The sequence below is a fragment of the Pelophylax lessonae genome (genome assembly GCF_965119305.1).
Source record: "Pelophylax lessonae genome assembly, chromosome: 1".
NCBI lineage: Eukaryota > Metazoa > Chordata > Amphibia > Anura > Ranidae > Pelophylax > Pelophylax lessonae.
The window spans coordinates 165,294,505-165,318,456 of NC_138768.1; the positions used below are offsets into that span (position 1 = coordinate 165,294,505).

Sequence of the window (23,952 nt, forward strand, 5' to 3'; positions counted from 1 at the left end):
TCTGATGTGGGTACTGCGTTGCCTTTTTTACTGTTGCGTCTCCCACCCCTCATGTCTATACTGCTTTGGGACATCCCAACAGTGATGACTTAGAGGTGGCGGCGACTGTCGGAGGACGTAAGAGAAAACAGAATTTTTGTAAAATCTTACCTGTAAAATTCCTTTCTCTGAGTCCTCCGACAGTCGCTGCCCCCGCCCCTCTTTTGGGGTTCTTATGACCTACTGCTATGCTACCAAACTGAGTTAGGAGTGGTGATGCAGGGGGGGTATTGACCAGATGGGACAGCCCCCATGGGTGTGTATATGCTAATGCCTTTTGTCTTTGGACTAAGTCTATATGCCTAGCTATTCCTGCGGATAGGAAGTCAATACCCAACAGTGATGACTTAGAGGTGGCGGCGACTGTCGGAGGACTCAGAGAAAGAAATTTTACAGGTAAGATTTTACAAAAATTCAGTTTTTTACTTTTTTTTTGGGGAATGTTCTTTAGCAGAATGTGACAAATGTTGTTTTTTTTTTCCCCAAGAATTGTCGCTATTTTTTTGTTTATAGCGCACAGGTGATCAAATACCACCAAAAGAAAGCTCTATTTGTGGGGAAAACGGGACATTATTTTATTTGGGTACATCGTTGCACGACCGCGCAATTGTCTGTTAAAGTAACGCAGTGCCGAATCTCAAAAAATGGCCTGGTCATTAAGGAGGTAAAACCTTCTGGTCCAGAAGTGGTTAAATAACATGGATAGCATCTTTTTTTTATCATCTTCAAATTGTTTCCTAAATGTGCTTTATATTTTATAGAGAAGTTATGCATTTCAGAATATTCCTGTTTCCTTTGTTTTAGAAACTTAAAGAAGAAAATGACCAACTTAAGCAAGAATTAGAAGACTTGAGGTATAGACATTTCTTTTTTTAACTATCTCTAAAACAGATTGTCTAAACTACTACAAAGTAAATGTCTTGCTTTTTAACAGATCTGTTAATGAAAAGATGTTTTTTATGTATTTATTTCTTTTTTTGTAAATCGCACTAGGAAGATTTCTCTTTTGACATGATTACATTTTAATGTTTGCACTATGAAAAGCAAAAAGTTAAGGGCCTTTGGAGCTTGGACATGACAAGAAGTAATTGATGGAAAGTGCCTGTTCAAAGACTGTATTTTGAACAAGAGTGCCATGGTTTGTAACTTCAGGTAGTGTCAACAAGTCTGGTTTATGAAGCAAATGTTTACATGTTATTTCAGTAGAGAATGTGCATACTGTTAGCTGCTTGACCTATTTTACATAATTAATATAGTAGTGCAGAATGTACAGTATATAGCTTCGTCTTCTCTTTGAAATTTCATTAGGTCACTAGCTCTTTATTCTGTGGAAAGAAGTGTTTTGTCATTGGTATTGCCTGGAATAAACTACCTATGCAGTTCGCTCTGATCCCAATTATACTTGTTTGGGCAGAAATTGTGATCAGCAGCGGGAGGTAGTAAAGAATTCTAAAACTTCATGAGAACGATAGAGTCGCACAGTACAGAACCTGGCTTTGAGCCTGTGGTGCTCCAGCAAATGAGGAAGGACACTAAAAAGAAGAAAAAAAATAAATAAAGTTTTGAATGCGTTTTTTTTTTTTTTTTTCAAGATTTTTATTATTTTCTGGATAAGATTTACAAATATAAGGTTACAAGACAGAGTCTATCAAACAAAACATATACTGTGTAAAAGGGTAAAAACAGTATATATATATGAACTATATAATATGAAGTTATACTTTTAACATATTTATTATATTAAGCTAGGATGAACCGTTTGAAATTTTGTCCATACCCAATTAACCAAAATAAAATAAAGTTGAATTAAAATAAATTTGATCAATAATAAAGAAAAAGTGATGACAGATCTTGTTGCACATATTTGGAAAAATCTTTTCATTTTCAAAAGCTATGTGAACTGTTGGAGTAATTTCCAAGAAGGTATGTTGAGAACTAAGGGTGTGATAGATTTGTTTTATCTCAGTTCTAATCTGACCAATGAGTTAGTAAGAAAAGCTTTGTTGTACCATTCGAAATACCTAAACATTCTCATAGTTTTGTGTTATCTCAGAATTGGACAAAGATCTTTCCATAAAGGTTTGCCATCTCTTGAAAAAGCAGTTTGTTGAGTTGAATGAGTGGTTCCTTATGTCTAATTTTCTAATATATCAAAACGCTTTCAAATCTTTTTTTACCTTTGAAAGTGGTGGAGGCTGTCCAGAATTTTAGGATGACCTTTCGAACTGTTAGCAGATATAGCCATGTCCATGTTGAAATAGTAGGTTTATGAATAGGGTTAGAATATTCAGGGATGTTATTGTGTCCAAAAAGACATAACAGTGGATGTTTAACTATTTGTATTGAAGTGATACCAAAGATATAGTTGAGAATTTGTTCCCAAAATGTTGATATCACTGGGCATTCCCAAAAGCGATGGATGAAAAGATTTACACCATGAGCATGTAGCAACCAAAGGATCATGTTTGTTGAATAAGAAGGAATTTAAAGCTTTGTGTATACATTTGAATTGGGTTTCCCTTCAAGTTTTGTTGATTATCAGATATTCTTTTAAAACATTTTTCCTGAATATTTTCATCTGCAAAATCATTTTGCCAGCTTTTTAGAATAGAGTTTCTTTGAGATTTTGAAATATGGAAATGTGGAGGTGTATATAAATTTGATATAAAATATGCTGAATGTTCAATGGCTTGATTGATTAGTGAATGTTGAAAAGGATTTCTTTTTAAATTGAAACATCGCTTTAATGTATGACATCGGTTGTCTGAAGATGTGTTCATGGTGAGAAGGCAAATCATACTCTGTTGAGATTTCAATGAAGGTGTTCAGTTGAGTTAGGTTTAAAAAGTTCTGTTAACTTTGTAGGATCTTTAGAGCCCATATTTCACATTCCTCGTCGCTTATGCTTATAAGCATTATTATTGCAGTTTTAAAAAGACCTAATTAAATTTCAAAGACAAGACAAAGCTATATACTGTATATTCTGCTCTACTATCTGAAAGGAAACTCCAGTAAGTGAATAGTAAAAAATGAAATGATTTTTTTATATCATGTGCTGAACTGAGGCGTTAATTTAGCCATAAAATGTGAAAATGTTCCAGCAAAAATTTCTACATGTTTTCAAGCAAGAAATTACACTTACTGCATCTCACAAAAGTGAGTATACCCCTCACATTTTTGTAAATATTTTATTATATCTTTTCATGTGACAACCCTGAAGAAATTACACTTTTCTACAATATAAAGTAGTGAGTGTACAGCTTGTATAGCAGTGTAAATTTGCTGTCCCCTCAAAATAACTCAACACACAGCCATTCATGTCTAAATTGCTGGCAACAAAAGTGAGTACACCCCTAAGTGGAAATGTCTAAATTTGGCCCAAAGTGTCAATATTTTGTGTGGCCACCATTATTTTTTAGCACTGCCTTAACCCTGCTGGGCATGAAGTTCACCAGAGCTTCACAGGTTGCCACTGGAGTCCTCTTCCACTCCTCAATGACGACATCACGGAGCTGGTGGATGTTAGAGACCTTGCGCTCCTCCACCTTCCATTTGAGGATGCTCCACAGATGCTCAATAGGGTTTAGGTCTGGAGACATGCTTAGCCTGTCCATCACCTTTACCTGCAGCTTCTTTAGCAAGGCAGTGGTCGTCTTGAAGGTGTGTTTGGGGTCATTATCATGTTGAAATACTGCCCTGCAGCCCAGTCTCCGAAGGGCGGGGATCGTGCTCTGCTTCAGTATGTCACAGTACATGTTGGTATACAATGAACTCTAGCTCCCCGGTGTCGGCAGCACTCATGCAACCCCAGACTTTGACACTCCCACCACCATGCTTTAGTGTAGGCAAGACACACTTGTCTTTGTACTCCTCACCTGGTTGCCGCCACACATGCTTGACACCATCTGAACCAAATTGGTTTATTTTGGGCTCATCAGACCACAGGATATGGTTCCAGTTATCCATGTCCTTAGTCTGCTTGTCTTCAGCAAATTGTTTGCGGGTTTTCTTGTGCATCATCTTTAGAAGAGGTTTCCTTCTGGGATGACAGCCATGTAGACCACTTTGATGCAGTGTGCGGCATATGGTCTGAGTACTGACAGGCTGATCCCCCACCCTTTCAACCTCTGCAGCAATACTGGCAGCACTCATATATCTATTTCCCAAAGACAACCTCTGGATATGATGCTGAGCACGTGCATTCAACTTCTTTGGTCAACCATGGTGAGGCCTGTTCTGAGTGGAACCTGTCCTGTTAAGCCGCTGTATGGTCTTGGCCACCGTGCTGCTGCTCAGTGTTAGGGTCTTGGCAATCTTATTATAGTCTAGGCCACCTTTATATAGAGCAACAATTCTTTTTTTGCAGATCCTAAGAGAGTTCTTTTCTATGAGGTGCCATGTTGAACTTCCAGTGACCAGTATGAGAGAGTGCGAGCGATAACACCAAATTTACACACCTGCTCCCCATTCACACCTGAGACCTTGTAACACTAACGAGTCACATGACACCGGGAGGGAAAATGGCTAATTGGGCCCAATTTGGACATTTTCACTTAGGGGTGTACTCACTTTTGTTGCCAGTGGTTTAGACATTAAGGGCTGTGTGTTGACTTATTTTGAGGGGACAACAAATTTACACTGTTATACAAGCTGTACACTCACTATTTTACATTGTAGCAAAGTGTAATTTCTTCAATGTTGTCACATGAAAAGATATAATAAAAGATTTACTAAAATGTGAGGGGGTGTACTTACATTTGTGAGATACTGTATGTATTTGCACTGCTGATTGGAGATTCAGAGCTACAAATAATATAATTTGTGTACTCACTATAAGTTCCTATTCTTGGAACCCTTTGAGAGACCCAGGAAGTAATTCACTTTTGGTTTATATTGTCGTCTACAAGAGGATTGGACAATGGCAAATAAAAAAATGTAGGCCAGCCAAGGATATCCCCCTCCTACTACCATCATGCCTCAGTTTTGTAGCAAGCAGCGGGCATTATTATCACCACCTGTAATTGTTGATGGACTCAAGATAATATTTTTACAGTGAGTTAAAAAATCCAATTTTATTTCTCATGCTCTGAGTGCCACAATAAGTCATTCAGACACCTCTAAAGAATGTTTTGCCTTAAGCTGGAATTAGATGGGGCCTGAACAGCCACTTGGTAGAAAGTGTGAACAGAAGACCAGGTTATGGCAAATCTAAAAAAAAAAGGTGTTTGATCCCGAAGTACCAAAGTAGCACAGATCTAGTAGAGTGTGTCTTGACAGGTAATTGTGGAACATGATCCTTGAGACCATAAGCTTGGATGATGCTGTGAAGAAATAGTGAAATGAGAGACCGGAGCACCCTAACATGGACCATCTAGAATGAAAGAAAGGGAATCAATCTTTCTGAAAGAAGCAGTAGCTGGGAGAGAGATTTCAAGAGCCTAACAATGGATGGAAATGTCACTGGAGCTGGATGGACGAACAGGAGAATGATGCCCTGGTTGAGATGAAAAGGCAGAAACTAACTTGAGCAGGAATAAGTCCTGAGCCTCATTACCATCTTGTCCCTGTGGGAAACCAGAAAAGTTACGAAATCTGTCTTGCAGAGGTGATTGCTGCAAGGAATACCACCTTGTGGGTGAGAAGAGAAAGAAGACTATCTCTAATGGGTTCAAGCAATGGTTTTTATAGTGGATGGAACACCAGATTCACATCCCACAATGTCATGGAGGGGGGGGGGGTTGAACAGGGGAAGCTTCATGGGAGACCCCCTTTACAAAGATCTTATTCAAGGAATGGGGAGGCAATCTCACCCATACTGACATGGGATTGACATGTCTCATAAAGGCAGAATATTGTGTTTTAGGGATCTGGAGTGAAACTGAACAAATGGAACTACTTTGAAAGAAGCTATCATTAGACCAAAGACTCACATATACAATTGAACTGAAGAGCACAAGTCTTGGACCAAATTTTAAGTTTCTCCTGAGGGTGAAATACTCTGGCAATTCGCTTTGTCTAGAACTAAATCCAGATACTGCAAATTATGTCAGGTGCAGCAATGATTTCTGAAGGTTCAGTTTCCCTCCAAACCATTGTAATGTCTGGACAGTGAAGGCCAAGTTGCCTGACAGAGTCTGCAACTTTTCTCTCAAAAGAAGGTCAACTTTTTTACAGTATTCCACAATGGGAATATCACAAGAACACAGCAGGGCTAGTATTGAGACCAGCACCTTGAGGAACACCCAAAGTTCAGACAAGAGGCTGAATAGTAGGTCCATGAACTGAAATGGCAGGGTACTGGAAATATGCAGTTTGACACATCTGGGTTTCTTAGCTTAATAGTAATGCCAAAACAGTGAGTTTACTCCACACCAGATAAGGTTTTCGGGGGTTTCCTGCCCACTTTTATTTAAAAAGTCACAATTCAAACAGATATGTTTTCTCACAGCAGGGGGCTCTTACCATCACTGCAAAAACATATTCAACCTCCTGGCTCTCTTGTGGCAGCTTCACTGCTCCGAGTACCACTTCAGGATTCTTTAGACCATCTGTACCTTTTTTCGTCCTCCTGACCATGAAACACATCCCAGTGTTTATGCACAGAAGCTGCGCCCCAGCTCTGCATCTTCCTTACAGCTTCCTAGTTGCTCTATCCTCATGGACTCTCTCTACAGCTTTCTGGTTGCTCCATCCCTAATGGACTTTCTCTTTACAGCTTCCCAGCTGCTGTGTCCCTCATGGACTCTTTCTCAGGCTCGGGCACCATGGTACACACCAGCACCTCTTATGGCTCCCTTCACACACTGACTCCCGGGGCTCCGAGCTCTAACTCTGGTTCTTCTAAAAGAACAGCACACACCTGTGCCATTAATGTGCTTACTTCCTACAAAATCTGACATAAGCCACCATTTTACAGAGTGGCACAGAGTCATCATGCCACAGGAGGTATGCATCCTTGTTTTTCACAGAAGCCAGGAAGTTTCCCTGGTAAAGATGGGCTATGGTAAAATTGGTGGATTCCATGCAGAATTTCTTAACTTGAATGAAGACATTCAGTGCTTTGAGATCAAAGATGGGGCAGTTTGGGTCTATGAACTGTGAACAGCTGAGAGTAAAACCCCTGAAACTGTTCTGCAACAGGAACTGGTGAAATGACACCTGGATCCAGAAGGCCAGAGAAGGCTTGGTGGAGATGTGCTAATCTGCGATGACACAGAAAGGGTGACTGATGAGGGAACAGAAGACAAAAGACTTGCCTCTCATGCTAGAAGATACCTCTTTGCTCCTCCTTCCCCTGTACCATGTGAGCATGATTTCAGTAAAGTAGCAGCAATATATTAAAAAAAAAAAACAGAAGCCGTTAAACAGGTGAACATGCTGAAATGTTATGTTTTCTGCACTATAATATTGTTCTACTTAACTGGGATTATTGAAGTAAGTGTAGTGTCCATTGTCTAGCTTGTGCACTGCAGTAGTGATTTAAATAATTGCAATGAGTGCAATACTGTAGCAGTTTATGCCATTTTTCTATGTTTTGGGAAGCCTTTAGTTATTATTTTTCACAGTTGTCTACTTCTAGGCCTCAATCGTCAGTTTTGCGGCACATGTTCTGCAAGTGCACGAAAAAACAAAGGTTCCTCTCTTTACTCTTCTTCTCTTTGTGCCCTGTTCAGTGTTCACACCACACAACGCGCATGAAAACTGATGTGAAACTGATGTTTCTGCAAGTGAAATCTGTGCGCTTTTCCCATTAGTTTTCATGCAGGTATGGTGTGAAGAACGAGCCCTTAATGTTAAAATGTTTAATAAACCTTAACATGTTCAGTACCAGATTTATGTCGAAAATTGTGTTGATTTTTTAAAACTTTAAATGTATAGAATATCGGCACCTAATATCGGCTATCGGCCTGAAGGGTGACCGAAAAATCGTTATCGGCCCTCAAAAAAACTATATCTGTCGATCCCTACTGGAAACAAAACTAATAGAAGCAACAGATTGATCCTGTAGTTTCACAGTGGTGCATAACACATCAATTAGAGACAAAACAGGTAATTTACTTTGATTGTGATGTTGGAAGACTGCAACTCCTTGGAGGCAATTCCTTCCAGCAAGGACTGGAGTGACTCTGCATGAGTGGCTGAAGGCTAAGAGGCTGCTAGGGCCAGTGGGCAGTTCAAATTCAAAATCTGCATGAAAAAGCACAGGGGGGATTGTGGCCTCTGTATTCAGAGTCCAAAATAACTGGGTCATATATTGGACAGTAATGCAAAACTGTAATAAAGACCTCAGCCAGGAGGGCAGAGGATCCAGCCACGTGCAACAGAGAATGCTTAAAGCCCAATTGTAGTTTTTATTAAAATTATAAACATAAAATCCAGGTGAAAGAAAGTCATTATTCAATGTTTTATTTTTAATTTCCTTGGAACAGTACCTCCAGCCCCAGCAGAAATGTATTTGTATAACATTAGTCTGCAGATAAAGACTTCTGTGCTATATGAAATACTCCAAAAAGAAATACCTATTATTTCTCTGTATGGAAAACCACGACTTACCTCCCTACCTTTCTTTAAAGGTATTATTGTGCTTTATGATTGACTGATAGAGATGGTAACTGGGGGGGGGGGGGGGGGGGGTAACTGAACTGAATAGGCTAGGGGTCTATCACTATCATTGAAGATGGTCTCAAGCAACATTGACATTTGCTTGAATCTCTGCTACTAATTTTCAACTAAATATCTTCTCCTTAATAAGAGGTTTATATTGTAGACATACAGTATATAGTAAATTATTGTGGTTTCCCTACTTATTCCCATGGTTTCATAATATTAATCTTTTTTTTTTTCTTTTTCACTTGTTGCAGAGACAGCAACAATAGCACATATTTTCTGTATGAATGGTTACATGTGTTTGATGTTTACTAGATGATTGTCTATTCATTTACTTCTCAAAATTTAATAGCCCAAATTAAGTAATTGTATTTAACAATATCGGATGCTTTTTCTTCCTTGCTTTAGACTTCAGTACAAACGACTGATTGAAGAGGGACAGAATGAATGCTTGGATGAGAGGCGGATCAATCTTTTGAAGTCTCAGGTGTTGCAGCTGGAAAGGCAGGTAATGTGTGTAAAGAAAAAATGTATGAATGTGGGAGTTATGGCTTATTTAAAGTACACAGGGAAAAAATAATTAATTATCAAGGGATAAAACTTGACTTTCTCAATGAGCTGGATGGGTTTGTGAGTAAAGTACAGCTTTGGGAGTTACTGTATTTAACATCATGAGATAATGATCAAACACCAAGCAAAAATTTACTATGTAATGTGAAAGAAATTTAAAAGCAGCAACCCCCTAAGCCTTTTGCTGTGCCCTGCTGGACTTCCAGGCATACATTCTTGCATGACCCACCAACACATTTTTTTAGATGTGGTACCACAACTAAGCAACAATGGGGAGAAAATATTATTTCAAAGCTTAGAAGAACTAGCCATTAGAGGAATGGTAGCCAAGGTAGCCACTCTGGCTTGGTAAGCAATGTAGTCCCAGGTTGAATTCCCAACCCAATGTTTTCTGCAAGGAAATTGTTTCTTCAGAGCCCTGGGGCTTCCCTGATGACAGCAGTGGCTTGAACATAAGTAAATGTCTTTAGGAGAGAAAGAGGAGATATATGACACAAGCCTTGTATATGCTGCAGGCCCATATATTTTATGTATTCTTTATATCTGTTTATGTTGGTACTTTAGGGTGAATCCCTAAAGGTATTATAGCAGTATGGATCTACAGTGATACAGTCAAACACATGAGCGATACATTCTAGTTGCAGCTCTGAATAATATTCAGTGCAAAAATATCATTATATGCTCCCCTATCCCATCCCAATTACATGCCGTTCATAAACCTTTTGAGAAAGTTAGAGCATTCGAAAAATATGTAAACCTACATTTCATATTCTCAATATATGTCTTCTGTACCTTGTGCTCATATGAAAAGTACCCAATTCTCTTTGTATTGCTTTCTTTGTTTGAAATATCTGGTGTTCCTTCCAGTCTCTCTGCTTTCCTATCAGAAACTGACCACACTAGGTCTGAGAGCTCAGCGTAGTCAGTTCTCTTGCTGTGCTGGCAAATTAGCCTGCTCTCCTGCAATGATCAGACATGTGCTGACACCCAGCCCCCTGCACAGCATTTCACTGGGAAGATTAGTGTGCTACTGTTTATCCTCCCCTAGCTCTCTGAGCTTCTTTTGCATTTGAGAACAAAGGTCATATGATCACTAATAAAAAAAAAGGTTTTATTAAAAAAAAAAATTTGAATTGAATGTTTTAATTTTTATGTGAAACTGAATAGGTTGTTTTACAAGGTGAGGGTTTACATATACTTTAACTTGGGCACTTGCTCTTTGGGAATTATAATAGCACCTTGTGAATTAAAGTTTTTCCATAGCATTTCATAAATTCCTAGCAATTTAGGATCTGTAAAGATGTTGTAAAGAGCTTCCAACGTGGATCTGAAAAGACTATTCCTTCATGTGTTAATTGTACCTATATTCCAAAACGGACATCAGAACTTGGCATAACCATACACCATTATCTTAAAATTGGTCACCCTAGCTCTTTATCTGCTCTTTGCCTTGGTTGTACAGCCATTCAATGGAGTTTGCTGGAATTTTCTGTCTTTAGTCCTAGATAAATTTGGTTTACATAAATTTGAACTTAATAAAATGTGCTGAACTTGCCGCTCAATCCTAATCCAAGCTACAGAATACTTATACATGATGTGTTTTTCTTTCTTGAGTTCTAAAGTGACCAAGCAATGTTGCTCATTACCACCCTTTAACTTTGGTTTAGCAAAGGGCTCCATTATTAATGCAATCACACAAAATTCTGATGTCACTAGGATTAAGTATGGAAATACTGAACTCAAAATACGGTGACATGCCAACAATATTTTTCTGTTAGTCGCCATAAATCTCTTTCAAATAAATCCAAAAAGTTGTACGTGACTTTCGATACATTTATTATGATAAGGTAAACACATTTAGGTCATAAATCCTAAACTGGTAAAAGAAAACTAAAAAAAAAAGGTACCCTCATGATTAAGTGGATTGATTAGGTAGATGGTTCATTAGGTATGTGGCCATTTCTTTTTAATCTCCAAGGAAGTTCCTTTTTCAGTTGAAGTAACAAACCTTTGCGCCCAGTTCACACTACCGTGATGTGATTTTGACACGATTTGCATTGCGACTTTGGTTGCATTTAAATGTGTTTTCCATATTTTATGGGGCCAAATCAAACTGTAAATTGCACCAAAGTAGCGCAGGAACCTTTTCCAAAATAGCACTGCAAAGTTGCATTGATGTGAACTGGCATCATTGAAAATAATCTGATTTTTCTCGTCATGCAATTCTGTGTGGCTCAAGTCACATCTGAAATTGAACTACTGTAAACCAAGACCTAATGTCCTCTGTTTATCAACAAAACAATTATTTAATGGCACAATTTTGTATCAGGGAAATTCATTATACCAACCCTTATATTACTGTATGTCTCCTCAAAACAGTAATCTCACTTTTTCTATGAAAATAAATTGCTATTGCTATTTCAAACATCAGAACCCCACAATGAATGCTTCTGCAGCAGTGACTGGTACTAGCATTGATGCCATGAGATTGAACCCCAGGCTTTATAAGCTATTTATACGGTTTCTATTCTAAAGCATTCACATTTTGGTGAAATAACTGGCAGGCAAGCAAAAATTAACAACACAGTCAGCTGCAGATGTCTATGCAATGTTTTTTCTGTGTATTTCCAACCCCTGGTCCTATTATCCTGGGCAACCAACTGTGACAGATTTGCAAAGGTATGAGACATATTTTCACACTAAACAGACACACAATAAAGAAGTGTTTAGGGTTACCAAACTGGCGGATTGCACTAAAAATTCTGATTTGTTACTTTGAAGTTAACAGTGCTAATTACAAAGTCACTATTCTAGACTACAGTGATTCTGTAGTTAAAATGCCAATCGCCCAATCCCTAACCACCTCATCTTGCCTTTTTGTTATGATTAACCACTTAAGGACCAGAAGATTTTAACCACCTAATGACCAGGGCATTTTTTGCGATAACGCCTTGCGTTATTTTAACTGAAAATTGCGACGCTGTACCCAAATAAAATTAATGTTGTTTTTTTCCCCCACAAATAGAGATTTCTTTTGGTGGTATGTGATCAACTCAGCGGTTTTTATTTTTTGCGCTATAAACAAAAAAGAGCAACAATTCTGAAAAAGCAAAAGTATATTTTACTTCCTGCTATAAAACATATCCAATAAAAAAATCAAATTTTTTCATCAATTTCAGCCAATATGTATTCTGCCACATATTTTTGGTAAAACAAAATCCCAATAAGTGTATATTGATTGGTTTGTGCAAAAGTTATCGTGTCTCCAAACTAGGGGATAGATTTATGTCATTTTATTTATTTATTTTTCTTACTAGTAATGGCGGCGAACAGACATTTGTAGCAGGAATGTGACATTGCGGCGGACAGATTGGACACCTAACTGACACTTTTGAGAGGACCAGTGACATTACTACAGTAATCAGTGCTAAAAATATGCACTGTTACTGTACTAATGACACTGGCAGGGAAGCTGTTAACACCAGAAGTGATCAAAGGGTTAAGTGTGCTCCTAGGGGTGCTTTCTAACTGTGTGGGGGATTTACTAAATAGATAAACACAGAGACCTATGTTCCTAAATAGAAGGAACACAGGATCCATGTGTTCATCTGTGACAGAATGGCGGTCTACCTTTGTTTACATAGGCAGACCGCCGTTCTGTTTCCTTGGGGAGCAATTGAGGGTGACTGGCAGACATCACGTCCACCAGACCCGCTTATTGGCTCCCCCTCTGGCCAATTAGGCCACGCGCACCCCCACTGTCTATTACACAAAGCAACGTACAGGTACGTCATTTTGCGTTATAGAGCCAACCTGCCGCAGTAAAACTATGGCGGCTGGTCAGCAAGTGGTTAAAGAGCAAAAAATGCCTTTTAAAGTGATTGATTGTAAAGTCTTGTTTTTTTCCTATAAAAATAACAAACGTGTTATACTTACCTGCTCTGTTGCAGTGGATTTGCACAGAGCAACCTCTCTTTTCAGGTCCCTCTTCTGCTCTCCTGGCCCCTCCCTTCTGTCCAGTGCCCCCACAGCAAGCAGCTTGCTAAGGGGGCACAGAGCCAAGTCACAGCTTACTGTGTCTATTCAGACATGGAGCCCCACCCCAATCCTGCCCCCTCTCTCAGCTGGTTGGCTAGCTGACTTTGATTGACAGCAGCGGCAGCCAATTGTGCTGCTGCTGTGTCTTAGCCAATCAGGAGGGAGAATCTCGAATGGCTCAGACACTCGTGGACATCGCTGGACAGAGAGGAACCTCAGGTAAGTGTTATGGGGACTGAGGGGGGCTGCTGCACCCAGGAGGTTTTTTATCTTAATGCATAGAATGCATTCAAATAAAAAACCTTCTGACTTTACAACTTTAATGCTCATCAATGGTCATATGGCTATATATCTGCACAAAGACATGATTTCAGATGAAAGGGGGGGTCAAAGTTAAAGGATAGTTGCTGAATGGCCAACTCTCTCTCAAGGTCAGTCCTCCAACACCTTCAGCTAAGGTCACATCACTGAATACTCAATCTTAGGGCCTCTTTTAAGGACTCATTTGCTCTTTGGGTTGGATAGCCGGATTCATAAACTGCTGGTTTTATGATTATATTTTTGTCCTTTTCATTCTTCAAGGTGATGCTGCTGACAGAAGGGCTCAGCTGCAGAGCATCAGCATTACTTGAATTTGGCAATGCGTTACAAGCTGTTCTTGATAAGCTTCAGTAAGTATACGTTATTTAAGTAGTATATGTACATTTTTGTTACCAGGTACATTATTTGTTTGATAGCTTTTCATTAAAATAGAGAATTTTGTTTATTTCTTGTAAGGCTATTGGAAAAGATGCCCATACAGTTGCATCTATAAATGCAACGACTACCATATACAAGCATATACCCAGGGACAGCAGATTTTTTATTTCGCTAATATAGACAGAAATACGCACCAGCTGGGGCTCCTGGGCACCGCAAATACAAGTGAATTTTATACTATACGCCCATATGCCTGCAAATATGTCTGTGTGTATAAACCCATTAAGTGTCACTCACACAAGCTAAGTAGATTACAGTTCTCAAGTGCAGATTAGAAAAGTTAGAGCAAGACTCATATTTTATATTTACACCCACATAATTCTTATATTTGAACAAAATTCACTACCTTTTGTCTGATATCTGTACAATACCCTCATCAGCCACGACTTTATGACCATTGGCAGGTTAATTGAATAACATTGATTATCACGTTTCAATGGCATCTAAAAGTAATTGAGATAAATTAGGCAGAAAGTAAGCATGTTATCAATGAATATTGCTGCACCAAGTGAATAAAAAAAAGAAAAAAATATGCATAAATAACTTATAATCAGAAAGCAACTCAATGCTTATATATATCTAAATCCAATATAAATCAATATTTTGAAAAATCAGTGATAAATAAAGTCCCAATAGTGAAAAGCTATAGGTGAACAATGAAATCAAATAAGGAAATCAATCTTCATCTGTGATCAAAACAGTGTAAAGTGCTGCATGCTTCACTCCAGTGCTCCCAGTGACTAGTGCAACATAAGCAGCTCACCTTAGGAATAGACTCATGAGAGTCATACACGCTTTGGGATGTATATGGATATGGATAACAGCAGAGGCGTAACTAGAGCCTTCAGGGCCCCGATGCAAGAAACCATGAAGGGCCCCCCCAGATCCCTGGCCGGGGCCCTTCCCTTCAAGCCCAGGGCTCTTCCCACTAATCCTGGGGCTCTTTACTCTCGTTGCATGGCCTTTTATTACGGTCCCGCAGCAGGATCCTTTCACAAGTTCTGCAGTGGGCTCCCTTCCTGCAATCTTTGGGCCTCCCCACAGTGATGGAATGCCAGGGCCCGGTCGCAAGTGTGACTTTTGCAATCCTGGAAGTTCACCCACTGGTTTGCTACTGGGCCCCCTGGAGCATGGGGCCCGGTAGCAATCGCAACCCCTGCAACCCCTGTAGTTACGCCCCTGGATAACAGCCTGGTCTCCCCTCTTTCACTGCTCCAGCTAACACTCCACGTGGGCCAAAAACTCGATAAAGGGAAGAAGGGATTTAGTGCTCTCTGCTTTTAAATGCTTTATTACATTAAATAGATAAAGATCCACTTACATTCTTATGCACTTAAGCAGTGTGGCCTTACAGCGTCGAACAGTCAGATAGCTTCCTGTGTACCTCCAAGGACCGACGTACTATGAGTAGGCTCCTCCCCCGGTGCAGTATTTCAAATCATTTATTTAAAAAAGAAGGTTGTATTGCACCTACAGCAAAGAAGACAGGGATCAGCATGTATTGCAAAGGAATCGCTGGTTTGCGCTCCACTTTTCCTCCCAGCTGACAGGAAATTTTGTATCTTAAACACCACCCAACACTGTTTCATCAGTCTATGTCTGATGTCCTCACATGTGTGGTGTGAACACCGTTTTCATTTGCGAGCATGACTTACACATGGGTTTTCTTTTGTGTGTGAGCTCACGGGGATGGGGGCACTTTAAAACTTTTTTTTTCCTATTTATTTTATTTCATTTTTTATTTTTTACAGTTTTTTAATTAAAAAAAAATAATTTGATCACTTTTATTGCTGTCACAAGGAATGTAAAAATCCCTGGTGACATTAATAGGCAGTGACAGGTGGAGGGATTGATTTATTGAGGGATTGGGGGTCTAAAAAACCCCAGGCCCCGCCACTGCACTACAAAGTATTTAAAATGCCAAAATCTGCATTTTTGATTACTGACGTTTTTTTTAAATCAGCACAATTGGCAGCAGAGTAAACCGGAAGTGACGTTGTTTGCAGGTTACATGATCGGAGACCCGATTAAAGTCAAAGCCGAATCCGGCTTTGTTCGGGACTCCAACCAGCCGGCGAACATGTTGGCTGGTTGCTAGGGTCTCCCGGTGGGACGGAAGACCCAGGCAGAGCTGCGGGAGGGGGGGGGGGGGGAGAGACATCCCCTCCTGCTCGCTGTGATAACAGGCGAGCGGCTGCTTAGCCGCATCGGCTGTTATCTCCTGAAAGCCGACCGCCGGCTCTAAAAAATGGTAACAGGTTGATGCCTGCAGCTGCAGGCATCATCCCGGTACAACCAGTTCATCAGCCGACATACAGGTACGTCAGTTGGCGGGAAGTGGTTAATAATCAACATTTCATTTGGTCACGTTTTTATAATATTTATCTTTATGGCATTTTCAATAATTGCTGCAGTTTTCTCTTTTATGACGTTATTGTTGCGCTGCACTTTGGGATATAGTAACTTTTATTTTGGCAAGGGAACGCACAACAGTGAGTAGCAGCAACTTACGTTTCTTTCTATTATTTTTTGGTTTGGTTTAGCGCGGAGATATTTGGTCTCACAATTAATAGCATGTTTTTATTTGCAAAGGTTTTTACTTGCCAGTGAAAATGGTTTGCCAGAAGTTCCAATCACTAGAGTAGAATTAATACGACTGATTGAAATATGCCACTCTATGCAGGACAAACTACGTCACAGTCATCAGGTAAGAAAATCTGACAATCTTTGTTGTTTTTCTGTTGTCATGTGTTCATCCTTAAAGTGGTTGTAAACCCCATCCATGAAATTTGAACTAAGCACATACTGTAGATCTGTAGTGTTTACTTGTCTCTCTCCAAAGTGTAATTTCTCCCTGGTTCTTCTTTCTTTGTTATCAGCATGATTCACTTCTGACAAGTTCTCAGACACATGAGATAACATGAGCTAAAATTTGTGTCGGAGAGGGAGATAAGCACACAGCTTGTCTATTCAGAATACACCTCTGTGTGTTCCTTCGTTCCTCTGCCTATGTGGAAGGGGGTGTGACTCTTTCCTCCAATCAGCTCTCACACAGTGTAATTGCATCCTCTTCTCTGTTGCTGGCAGATGAAGAAAGAATTGTATTACTATCTGCACTTTTGAAAGAGTGTGAGAGGGGAAGACTGCAGTTAAACAAGTGAAACTTGTAGGAGGATTTGTTTCATCTCTGTGTATCATCTGAGGCTAATCACTTCAGTGGGTATATGTGAGGGTTTACAAGTAGAACAACCGATTGACATTAATTGATAAGTGCTGTAGCATTTAATTACAAGTACATCTGCACTAAGCCTAGGTTCATATCTGTCTGCTGCGGTATGGGTGCATCTCGATTTATGCACGTTTTACATGCAGTTTTTGGTGCACTTCTATTGACATCTATTTGAACATGCATTTTCATCAAAGTTCTACATGCTGCATCTTTGCGCTTTCAGAAAATGCACAAGTCTAATAGAAGTCAGTAGGAGCGCACATAAAATCGCATGTAAAGTTCAGGTACGATCGCGATGCACCCAAACTGCAGCACACGGGTGTGAACCCGGTCTTACAGTTTTCTTTTGGTCCCTCTGGGAAGTTCCCTAAATACCTGTTGACCTTGCCAGTGAAGTCCAACTAATTAAGCTTCCTTTTATGCTGCAGTATTCATAAAAATTCAGAGTAGATTTGCCCACTACATTGGGATGAAAAAAAATTTGCATGGGGTGTGGCTATCAGCAATGCCACTACTTATTTACATGTAGCTTGTCGATCAACATCTGGTCACACCAAGTCCTGCTCACTCACTTCTGGATCGACAGCACTGTCTCTGTTGCTGAAAACACCCCCCCCCCCCCCCACTGTGAGCTGCAGTGTCTGGGAGGGTGGACCATATGAGACACAAATAAAGGATGATTTGGCTCGATCAGGGAAGGTAAAAGATTGGGAATGGAGGCTGTTTCCCTAAAACAGTCTCCAGGGAAGAGGGAAAAGAGATCACAAAAAATTTGGACTTTATTGGTACCTTGCGTTCAAAAGACATTTCAAAAGGTTAAAAAATTGGTAGATTTTATTAGATACAAAAAAATATATTTGAAAACATGTGATCAACAGTTTGTTCACAAGACAAAAAATATCTAGAAATATGAAGCTGAGTCTAACAATAGCCAACTAATACTAGTGCACTCAAAAGGGATGTAGTGAATCCACACTGGGCGCAAGCTCCTCTACATATTTTGCAGTTGTAATCCGCTTCTTTGGAAGGATTACTGTAGAAACGTTCTGAAATGCAATAATAGAGTACAGATAGTATATACGGAGCAAATTGTGCATTATAGAGATCAATAGAAAAAATACAGTACAAAAAAGAGAAAAGCGGGGGGGGGGGGGGGGGGGTTGGGAAAAGGAGGGAAGAAAAGGGGGAGGGGAAGGAAAAGGGGGGGGGTAACCTGTGGATATAAAATGTTTGATTAAAATCGAGGTGATTTTGCTGAGTAGCTAATTTTAGGTCCCTTTCACACTGAGGAGTTTTTCAAGTGCTTTTGCATTAAAAAAAGCTCAAGAACAATGCTTCCCTTTAAAATCAATGAATGTGTTCATACTGGGGCGGAACACTTCCATTGCAGTCAAAAAAGCAAGCATCTTTTGAACATGTTTTTTGTAGCTAAAAAAAATGCACCAAGAATGCTACTTCCCATTGAAAGCAATGGAAATTGCGGTAAAACCGTAACAAAAATGCACATGCGATGCGTTTTTGGTGCGATTTTTGTGTCATGTCCTTTAAAAACAGCACCGTAAAATCGTGGCAAAAACGCATATGCGTTTTTATAGCGGATCAATATGAAAATGCCTCGAACCAGTCTCAAGCTGACAGACTGGTTTGTTATCCGGCTTGGTCACCTGTAGGTTATAAGTTAGGTGGTTTGGCAAGGCCGTGTCACATATTTTTGAATTCTCTACAATTATTCCAGTATGGGTTATGGCCTGATTGGGTTTAAGAGACCCTGATGTTTAAATATAATTTCCTATAAGGTAATGAGTACAACCTTGTTTGGACCTTCCTTATTTAGCTGATAAGAACTTTCCCTATTCAGGTTAACTGTATAACCAGATCGCTCTATTGTGACATTGCCACCACGCTACCTGGCTTTTAAGGTCGGCTAATGTGACGTTAATCATTTCTATATATGGGGAAATCTTTGTGCTCTTACCATAATAATATTGGACAATCTTGTCCTGCATGTAACACCCTCAGGCTTATTTCTTTTACAGTGATTGCATGCATTTCTTAGTGAAGTCATTAGTTTATATAAAAATAAATAATTGCTAGTTTGAAGGGTTGATCTTGTTGATTAGGATTGAAGTGGCTGGAATTTATTTTCTTTAAAGAACTGTAGTCTATGAACAAAGAAGGGTTTTAACATGCAGCTTGCCCTGTCAAACACTAGATGGCTCTGTGTAACTTTGGAAGTGGAGATGTTCAGCGCTGTAACATACCAGCGAAGTTCTTTGTTGAAATCATAAAACAATAAACTGCTTACGGAAGATAGACTTATGTATTTTACAAAATAACAGTCTGTTTTTGCAAGGTATAAATTTGACTTTAGAAATCAAAGCCTTTGAGGCACTACAAATACTTTATCTAGAAAATCATGCTCATTCCTTTTCATGTAATTATCTATTTTGTGCAGAAAAGGAGAGAGAAAAAATCTTCATAATTGAATTACGGATGTTAATCAGAGGCTTCCTTGGCCAAGGTAGCTGCAGGGGCACTTAATATGGCTTGTTTCCTTCCCTGGGCCTTTTTGTGTGGGGAATGGCTAGCAAGATAATCCAAGTGTCTATTAAAATTAACTGAAGCAATATTTTCTTCTCTCACAGAAAACCCACTGAGAATTTTTTTATGTATGCCTGCTTAAAATTAAGCTGAATCCCATCATAGAAATTCTCAACCAACTTAAAAGAGCTGTTCACCTTGAACAAAGTTATTATAAAGTCATTTTTTATATCCGTGAAATGAAATTGGCTACCAGTTCTAATTAAATATTCTCCAGTATTTGACATGAAATTCTTGAGTCCCCCATCACCATCCTAACTGTAAGAATAATACAGTCACATCCTTTGTCCTTGCCTTAGCTGATTATGAAAAAGCCTTATTCTTTCAGCCTGGCTTGTGAGGTTTCCTGAGACTTGTAGTGCTTTCATTTAATACAAAATCCTTGTGTTAGTTATTGTAAAGGACTAAAAGCTGTAAAAGCTCACATCTAACCAAACTGATATCTCAGTCTTACGTTAATCTTGAAGGTGTTAAGTAACACACTTCTGTTTTTTTTCTATTAAAATATCAAAAATTTTATCCTTATTTGCTCTGTGCAATGATTTTGCACAGCGCAGCCTCTATCCTCTATATCTGGGGTTCCCCGCCAGTGCTCCTGGCTCCTCCTCTTCAGCGAGTCCCCCATAGGAAGCTGCTTCCGATGGCATGGGGGCACTTGCATGGCCTCGCTCCTGAGCCACTCTATTGGCACAGGCAATGCAGTTCAGCCCTGCCCCCTTCTCCCTCATCACAGAAACTGATTTTTAGCAGCAGGAGCCAATGTCCAGTGAGGAGGAAGAGAGTAAAGGGAGCCTCTGCTCTAGTGCACATCACTGGATCGAAATCGGGCTTAGGTAAGGTTAAGGGGAGAGGGGTTAACATGCAGCACAAGGGGTTTTTTTTTACCTTCATGCATAGAATACATTAAAATGGATGTAAACCCTATTCATGAAATCTGGCCTGGGCACATATATCTGTAGTGTTTACTTATCTCTCTCCAAAGCCCTAAGTCCCATGTCTTTCTGTTGCTTTGTTACTCTATTATCAGCATGATATCTTCTGACAAGCTCTCCGACACAGGAGATAAAAGCAGCTGAAAATTTGTGTAGGGGAAGGGACTTAGAGACAGATAAGCAGATACCTGGTCTATTCACATCACAGCTTTGCATGTTTCTTCCTTCCTCTGCCTATGTTATAAGGAAGGGTGGGTGCTGTTCCTCCAATCGGCTCACACACACACTGTATGCATGGACTCCCCTCCCACTACTGAAACAGAAAAAATTCTAACAGGATGTACACTTTCTAAAGAATATATAAAATTGAAGACAGCTGATATACATGTAAAACGTATGCAGGGAGATTTCTCATCTCTGTGTATCATCGGAGACTGTTCACTTCACTGGGTATATGTGAGGGTTTACATCCACTTTAGGGTAAAAATCCCTAAGGCTTTAGAACCACTTTAAGTCACTCATTGGATTCTTTAACCACTTGCCGACTGCCTATGATGATTTACTTCGGCAGTCAGCCCCTCACAGGCAAAGCGACGTAGGTCTACGTCGCTAGCCTGTGAGGCTCTAGGGAGCGAGCGCGCGCTGCCGGAGGCGCGCTCCCGCTTGCTCACGGACCCCCCCGGCGCGTGTGCCCGGCGGACATCGGCACTCGCGATTGTCCGTTACAGCGGGAGAAAGGCAGGCGGCTAATGTAAACACAGCCGCCTGTGTAAGAATGGAGATCATACGGTTCTGCTATGTAGGACCGTTGATCTCTGTTCTTACACCCGTAGCCACATCCAATCACAGTAAGAAACACTCCCCTAGGGACACACTTAACCCCTCCCTCTAAAAAAAGGTTAACCCCTTCACTGCCAGTGCCATTTTTAAAGTAACAGTGCATATGTATAGCACTGATTACTGTAGTAATGTCACTGGTAACCCCAAAAGTGTCAAAAATGTCAGTCAAGGGTACGATCTGTCCGCCGCAATGTCGCAATCCCGCAAAAAAATCGCAGATCACCGCCATTACTTGTTAAAAAAAAAAAAACAATAAAAATGACAAAACTCTTTCCCTTAGTAAACGCAATAAATTTTGCGCTTTTTGCGTTTTTTGTTTTTTTTTTTTACCAAACATATGTAGCATAAAACAAATTGGCCTAAAATGTTAAAAAATTTTGATTTTTACATTTTTTTGGGGGAATTTCATATAAAAAAATGTGAAAAATATTGTTATTTTTGCAAAATTGACGCTCTTTTTTTGTTTATAGCGCATGATCAAAAAATCGCACAGGTGATCAAATACCACCAAAAGAAAGCTCCGTTTGTGGGAAAATAAGGACGTCAAATTCGTTTAGGTACAGCGTTGCACGACCGCGCAATTGTCCGTTAAAGTCACGCAGTGCCGAATCGCAAAATAGGCCCTGGTCAGGAAGGGGGTAAAATTTTCCGGGGCTTAAGTGGTTAAAACATACATAAAACCCGAAAAAGAATTGTAACGTGCTGCAGCTTACCAGTCCTTGCATGTAGTGGCTGCATTAGTTTAATTTTTCAAGCTAAGGACATTTTCATGAAATACAGAAAATACCTGCTGGTCTTGTCAGAAATGCAGTTTATTTGTGACTTCCTGTGAGCTGAAAAGAAAGCACAACCATCCTACTATCAATCCACCAGGTAATTGAGATGAACAAAGGCAGACATGTTTGTGTGACAGCCATGACTCCTTCTATTGAGACAGTGAGAAAATGAGTGTAGCCACAAGGGCACATGAAATGTGTTATTCACAGAATGGCCAGGGGAAAAGTATAAAACAACAGCCTGAAAAGGGACTGGTAAGCTGCTATATTGTACACTTTTAATTTTGGGTTCAGAAATGCTTTACACTGTTGAGGATCCCATATGAGCGCTTTTACCCTAAAAATGCTCATTCTATCAACCTGCTGCAACAGTGACATATTCTGTTTCCAAATAGTGTGGCCATCCCCCTTTCGTTCCGAAATCTGTAGAACAATATTTGGAGGCACCATGGGCTGGGTGAAAACATTTCTCTGATTATACTCAAGTAAGATATTTTAGGGACATGGAGCATAGAGTTGGAAACAAAAACAATTTGTCTATTTCACCAGTGATTTGTTGAAAATCTTTGAGAGATTTCACACATGTACCTAACAAAAACAATGAATGATCATTTTACATGCCATGCAAAAACTATTCTTCAAATTTCAATATCATTGTTCAGGGGGGAACATATAGCTGGCCACATACCAGTCAGATATTTCATAGATTTGGTCTGTTAAAACTGCAAAATCTAAAAGTCACCAACTAATATAAATGCCTACATGCAGATAGATACTGGTAAATTTGACTAATCTGACCGATTAATTCTAACAAAAATTGCATTTGATCAGTTTTAATGTAGAGCATCCCATTGTCCGTTATAGCAGAAATCTCCATGGAATTTTACAAAAATGCATACTTACCTTTTAAAGTAATCATTTAAGGCCCGTACACACGATACGAAAATCGTGAGTAAAATTTAGTGCGACAAACGATCTGCCAATTTTCGGATTGTTAGTATAGTGCTTTCGACAGCGGATTAAGAATTTTCAGACGACAAAATCTGGATGTGCAGGATATAAAATGTTTATCGTACGTCAACACAACGTCCGATTTTCATTTAATTAGTACAGTTTTCGTCCAAAAAAAATCATAAGAGCAAGACTAGGCATGTTCAGAAATGAAAGAACACATGCAAAACAATTCAACACATTACATCACTTCTGAAGTTGAATTCTGTCATACGGGAATTTTCGTATGAAAGTAACCTCTTGACTTTGGATATGAGACTAGCATGCAACAAAAAAAACGGACGAAAGATCGTCCGATAATCTGATCGCGTGTACGAGGCTTTTGATCCACCATTCCACTGGGCTTTTGAGCCATCAAAAAGAAATAAGATCCTTCCAAATACTAACCTGTCCCCTAAACTGGGCTTCCTCTGGGTTTGACTCATTACTGCTTTGCTAATGCATAAGTGATTATAAACAATCACCTTGTAAAAAAAACGAATTTAGTTTAAAATGGAAATGAAAGGCAAAACATTTTTATATAGATATAAAAAATACATTATCAGTACCT

The 23,952-nt window shown here is 39.6% G+C and overlaps 1 protein-coding gene across 1 annotated transcript in view; it reads left to right on the forward strand.

Moving 5' to 3' along the window:
* LOC309544673 (uncharacterized protein) overlaps positions 1–23,952 on the forward strand; it is a 185,804-nt gene that overhangs the window by 54,836 nt on the left and 107,016 nt on the right. Inside the window, exons 3-6 of the mRNA XM_082243585.1 lie at positions 844–893; positions 9,055–9,154; positions 13,837–13,925; positions 16,606–16,720. Coding sequence (XP_082099711.1) covers positions 844–893; positions 9,055–9,154; positions 13,837–13,925; positions 16,606–16,720 — 354 coding nt within the window. The remainder of the gene's footprint in view (positions 1–843; positions 894–9,054; positions 9,155–13,836; positions 13,926–16,605; positions 16,721–23,952) is intronic.